This window comes from Epinephelus moara, chromosome 4 (genome assembly GCF_006386435.1).
Source record: "Epinephelus moara isolate mb chromosome 4, YSFRI_EMoa_1.0, whole genome shotgun sequence".
NCBI lineage: Eukaryota > Metazoa > Chordata > Actinopteri > Perciformes > Serranidae > Epinephelus > Epinephelus moara.
The window spans coordinates 45072301-45078505 of NC_065509.1; the positions used below are offsets into that span (position 1 = coordinate 45072301).

The 6205-nt window shown below is 47.3% G+C and overlaps 1 protein-coding gene across 2 annotated transcripts in view; it reads left to right on the forward strand.

The window, feature by feature from the left end:
- fat2 (FAT atypical cadherin 2) overlaps positions 1-6205 on the forward strand; it is a 120112-nt gene that overhangs the window by 33400 nt on the left and 80507 nt on the right. For both annotated transcript variants that reach the window (XR_007569804.1, XM_050042525.1), the window contains exons 4-6: positions 2148-2206; positions 2742-3053; positions 4006-4213. Coding sequence is in view for 1 of the 2 variants with exons in the window: in XM_050042525.1 (XP_049898482.1) it covers positions 2148-2206; positions 2742-3053; positions 4006-4213 (579 nt within the window). In the remaining variant the exon portion in view is untranslated. The remainder of the gene's footprint in view (positions 1-2147; positions 2207-2741; positions 3054-4005; positions 4214-6205) is intronic.

Below are 6205 nucleotides of genomic sequence, written 5' to 3' on the forward strand. Positions count from 1 at the left end.
GGTTGGATGATGTCAGGTTGGTTGGATGATGTCAGGTTGGTTGGATGATGTCAGGTTGGTTGGATGATGTCAGGTAGGTTGGATGATGTCAGGTTGGTTGGATGATGTCAGGTTGGTTGGATGATGTCAGGTTGGTTCAAACAAAGTGGATTGTGGGAATTAAGAGTCAACTTGCAGGAAATGAACAGATTTGTGTCACATTTTTTAGAAGCATACTTTTAATCTTCTGTCTTGAAGTCTTGAGTCTTTGGTGTAAAAGTCCAAGTCAAGTTTCAAGTCTTGTTTGGTTTAGTCAGGTTGATTTATGAACAGGTTCTCTACCAGGAACCAAAAAGAGTTTCCTTACCCCTCATCAACCAACATGGAGCCAGTTCTGTTGGTTCCTGGACCTAATGTTGAACCGTTCAGTTTTTCCACAAAAGAAAAAGAAAAAAACTGGTTCAGAACCTTAAACGTTGGTTCTCAAGTGGAACCAAATAAAATCAGGTTTTCCTTCACCTGAAGTGACGACAGCAGTGATGACATCAGTGATGACATCAGTGATGACATCAGTTGGCGTGTTGTGTTCTACGGCTTGGATAGAGACTACAGAGAAGTGAAGTTAGAAATCATCAGAACAAATAAACGTGTGGCCCATGGTTGTTTTTGTTTGGGTAAAAACAAATAATAATAATGTTCTTAGATAATCAGTGTGATCTGCCACCATGCAGCACTGATGTTGATGATCGTTCTGATCAAAACTGGTGGAAATATAAGCTGGTTCTTTGGATAGCACCAAGGTACCGAGACTCCTGAACAGAACCAGTTCAAGAGCCAGAGCTAATTTGGTGGAAAAGGGTTCTTCCTTGGCAACAAGCCGGAGAACCCAATATGGTTCCAATCAGCACCTTATTTCTCAGAGAGCACTTAATACGCCTCAGCTCCACAGTCGCAGCCTCAGGGTCAGTTCTCCTCAAACAGAACCAGTTCATACCTCATGTTCTCCAACATGTTGCTGCTTCCTGTGATTTTTTTTCAAACTCTTCAAACCCAACAATTAGTCAAGAGTCTGAGCAGGTGTGCTCAGGTGAGAACGACGGCGGTCTGAAGGTTCCTGACAAACTGTTTTTCAACACAACTTCTGATTTCACTTGACACACAAACAGCTGCAGACACACAAACAGCTACAGACACACAAACAGCTACAGACACACAAACAGCTGCAGACACACAAACAGCTGCAGACACACAAACAGCTGCAGACACACAAACAGCTGCACTGAAGCCAAACATGTCTGAATAACCTGCTGAACCACATACTTTATATCTGATATCAGAAACACACAGACAGAAGCGCTGATTCACCAAACTGCTGCCTGTCTGATGATGATGATGATGACGATGATGATGAATCATAAATACTTGTATTGATCCCTGAGGGCAGGAAGTGATGCTGTATGCGGAGCCTTCGCTGTTGCTGGACACATTTCCCCCACAAATACAACATGCTAACATTATTAGCACAAGCCTATGGCATTTTACATTGTATAAATTAGCCTAGCAGCTAGCAGAGATTTAAGCCAGTCTAAATCACACACAGTGTGTGGACGCTTGATTGTGTTGTGTGTATGTGCAGCCCACGGGGACAGTTTTTGTGATACTGGCTGTAACAGTGTTCTCTGCTCTGACAGGACAAAACCTGAACTGAAGGTCCATTAAGTGGATTCTTCCAGAGCTTTCAACCACATCTCTTTCTTTTTTAAATAAATATTTTGGAGTTGTACTTTCATTGTTACTGTTGTTGTTTTGATTTAATCGACTGGAAGACGACAGAAAGGATTAAAAACACCTTGAAATTCAAAATCTGGGTAAAATAATTTGCAGACAGAGACACACACACACACACACACACACACACACACACACATAAACCAACTATACCAACACCAGCAGCAGCAACAACGTCTATAAACCAGAGTGTGTGTGTGTGTGTGTGTCTGTGTTCAGACACACTAACACTCGTCACTGTCTGTGTTTGTTTAGGTGTGATTAGTGCTCTCACTTCTCAGGACTCACACTCACTAATGGCATTGATCCTGTGTGTGTGTGTGTGTGTGTGTGTGTGTGTGTATGTGTGTGTGTGTGTGTGTGTGCGCGTGCATGTGCAGGTGTCATCAGCACTCTCTCAGCGTTGGATCGGGAGGATAAACCAGAGCACAGTGTCGAGGTGAGAAACAAACGCTGGTGTTGTTCAGAGAGTCAATAAATCCATCACAGGATCTGTTCTACACACACACACACACACACACACACACACACACACACACACACAGTGTGAGTTACAGCTGCTCAGTAAAGCATCACACACACACGACTCTGACTCATCAGATGTGTGTTCACACCACACAGCCTGCTGCTCTATAACCACGAGTCATGAAGACGTGTCCAGATCCCATTCAGAGAAAAGACTCTTTGTTTGTTTGTTTGTTTGTTTGTTTACCTAAGCTAGCGTAAAAGGTTTTTACCTAGTTGGAGATCAAATTTGACGTTTGCATAGTTTTTTCAGGCGTTAATTCAAAATGTTCTTAAAACTAAAGGTAAAGGATGACAGGTTTGTGTGTGAGCTAAATGTTTCAGGAGAGAAACGAAGAGTCTGAAAGTTCTTGAAGTCAACAGAGGAACATCAGAGGGAGGTCAGTTGTTATTGTTTGGATGTGTGTGTGAGATAATGACCCCTGTGATGTGACCCCTCTGACCCTCAGGTCATCGTGTCAGATAATGGCTCCCCACCTCTGCGCTCCACCGCCACCGTCGTGATCCGAGTGCTGGACGCCAATGACAACCGACCAAAGTTCACTGACAAACTTTTCCACGTCAAACTCCCGCAGCAGCGCCGGCAGGCGGGTAAACAGGAAGTCTGCAGGATGGTCGCTCGTGACGACGATGAGGGCGCCAACGCCGTGGTGACCTACAAGCTCCAAGACAACAAGGATGAGGCGTTTGAGATCGACCCTGTGACGGGCGTGGTGACATCACATGGTGACTTCTGGCCTGGAAACTACAGTATTCTCACGGTAAGCGTCCAGAACGTTACTGTGAGTTATTATCAGACCAGAGGTGATAAACCCAGGTGGGCGGGGCCTCGAGGGTAAAACGCTGTGTGCTGTCTGTCAGCGACGGCGTTAATGAGTTTGTGTTGCAGCAGACCTGAGGTCAATAGTTTCTGTGAGGAGCTGTGCTTCACTGACGTCTCTCTGTAGGAGGTGTGGAGACCTTACAGTCGAGGCCGAGCCCACCGGCTCTGCTAAACACGCTAAATTACCCGTGTGTAATCCGCTGAAAGGCGCCTCACTAACACCTGCACTGAAACTAAAGAGCGCTCTCAGTCTGTGTCATCACGCTGCATTGTTGAAGTCAGAGAGGTTCATCAGCTGCAGAGACATCAGACAACTCTTCTTCCTCTTCCTCCTCTGACTCCCAGGACGTTCATGAAGAGTCCGTTTGTCTCCATGTTCAGCACCTTGAAAGACGACTGAAGAAGGAGCTGCTGTTTGACGTCTTTCTGAACAAATCTAACAAAGATCAACAGTGTCAGACGTCTGTGTCTGTACGTCACAGCTTCCCCACGCTGTCACAAACTCTCAGCTCCGGACCTGTTGGTGTCAAGTAAAGATTTAAGTCTTTAAAACGACCCACAGCTGCTCAAACAATATAGTGACTTTGATGGGGACTATTTTCAGCGGCGGATGAATCCACATTTGGTGCTGTAGTGAGTGTCAGCAGGGATGTGTGTAGAATAAAGTGTGTGTGTGTGTGTGTGTGTGTGTCAGACCTCACTCTCACAGGCAACAGATACTTTTAAATTTGGCTCTGTGGGCACCCGTACAATCAACAAGCATTTACTTAAAACTGTGAGGTGGGCGGAGCCTGACTGTGACCTCACGACCTCCGGATCGTCTCACAGTCCTTCTGATTTTAATAAAACCCTCATTAACATGTTCATTTGATTTCTGTGTCAATTTCCAGATTAAAGCTACGGACCAGGGCAGCCCGTCACGCTCGTCCACGTCGAGACTCGACATCGAGTGGATCGCCCGCCCCCCGCCCTCTGCTGAGCCAATCACGTTTGATGAGCCCCACTTCACCTTCGCTGTCATGGAAACGGAGCCTGTCACTCACATGGTGGGCATCATCATGACGGAGACGCACCCGCTGAGGTGGTTCGACATCATAGGTGAGAGCACACACACACACACACACACACACACTCAGGCTGTTATTGATGGCAGTCGTTTGCAGGTGATGAAAACAGAATAACCTTCAGGATCACTCAGACGGAGGTAACGATCTCTAAAAGAAGACAAAAGATGAATAAATAAAATCTATTAATTTTTATTTCCTGGCAGCGCGGCGTCTGACAGGAGAGGAAACAGGAAGCTCCTGAGCTCAGCGCTCAATGATCAGTGTGTAATGACTCCTCGTAGATCACAGTGTGTGTGTGACGTTAGCCTGCTGCAGCCGCCGCACGAACCTCAACACATTAGGAAATGGTATGTGACATTCAGCATATTGCCACTTACAGAGAAGTTGTGCAGCGCCGACTCTCAGAATACAAACAGGTTCCCGCCATCATCCATCCGTACGAGCCGCCGTCTGATCAGCACACGAGTTGTTTTCTAAAGGTCAGCAGAGTCCTGCAGCTCACACTGATACTGAGGCCTCAATACTTTTACACAACTGCTGAGGTACATGAGGAGGAGGAGGAGGAGGAGGTGAAGGCTACTAAGACACAGAGGGAGTTTACAGAACGGTGTCAGTGTCTGCAGGAACCAAGCTCATCTCAGACAGACAGACAGACAGACAGACAGCAGTGTTTGTGGTCGCTCTCACATCCTGTCCCTGGTAAAGAACAAAGATGGCGGCCAGCTGTGGCAGAAAATGACTGTGGTGAGGTAAAACTGTGGAGCTGTACGGAGGGCTTTGAAGTGACAGTGTTGTCTGTGTGAAAGGTGACTGAGGTGATGGTTTAATCCCCAGAAAAGACACTTACAGCTCCTGAAACATGACGTGCCTCAGAGGGGGAATGTTCGGCTTAACTGAGGAGCGGGCTGCGACCGTCAGCTGTGACTAACCCCCTTCACCTTGGATATTCCACCACACCCTCACCTTCTCCTCACAGTGTACATGCACACACATGAACACACAAAGACAAACTGCAGGCAGTACAAAGATGTTTGCTGAGGATTATTTTAAACAAATCTTTACAGTGTAGTTTTAGATTTTGGAGAAATAACCTTCGCCAAGACGGTGAGGTCTTCAGTTTGTCAGGAGGATCACAGAAGAACGACTGGCCTGATATTCATGAAACTGAACGTCTGAGCAGATATTTGAGGTTTAAATATGAATGTGTGGAGGCTGATGGAGGGACTGAACATGAATATGCAAACAAGAGAGCTGGAGTGACTCGGGGTGGAAAAAAAAGTCCTGGTGTCAGCGGGACGTTTTCTCTCTGTGAGGATAAATCAGCAGCGCTCCTCCTCTCATCACCTGCCAGATCACCACAGGACGGACCCCTGACCATTCCTGCTCTTCCTCCTCCTCCCTCCTCATCCTCCTCTCTCCTCCCCGCTCCTCTCTGAGGAGGACGTCCACACAGAGCTTTACGAGGAATAAAAGGCCCGACAGTATTTTAGTGGAAACCGTCTCTCTGACTCCGGACGTGTTGGCGTCTCGTCCCCTTTAAGCCTCTCAGGAAAACACATCAGGGTTGGCCAGGCTGTTTCCTGCCAGGCGGGGCGGCGTGTGCAGAGAAAGACCGAGGTTCCTCCTGTTCAGTCGGCTGTGCCAACTTCAGTCTGTGCCAGAACCCGACAGATCACAACAGACACTCTCTGCATCCCTGAGGGGACGTTCGCTTGTCTCAGAGCTGCTGGCGCCGGATGTTACGTCTTCTGACGTTGGTGTGTTAGTGTTTTGTCACGAAGCGGACGAGTCCTGATCGTCCTGAGGAGTCTGAGGCGGCTGTGGTTCAGGAGGTAGCCGTCGCAGTTTGATCCCCAGTCCCTGCGCTCTACATGTCTGCGGGCAACATCCTAAACCTAAGATTGTCTGAATGAGGTCTCCTCTGGCATCGCTGTATGAATGTGTGTGTGTGTGTGTGAGTGTGTGTGAATGTGAATGTGTGTGTGTGTGTGTGTGTGTGTGTGAGTGTGTGTGTGTGTGTGTG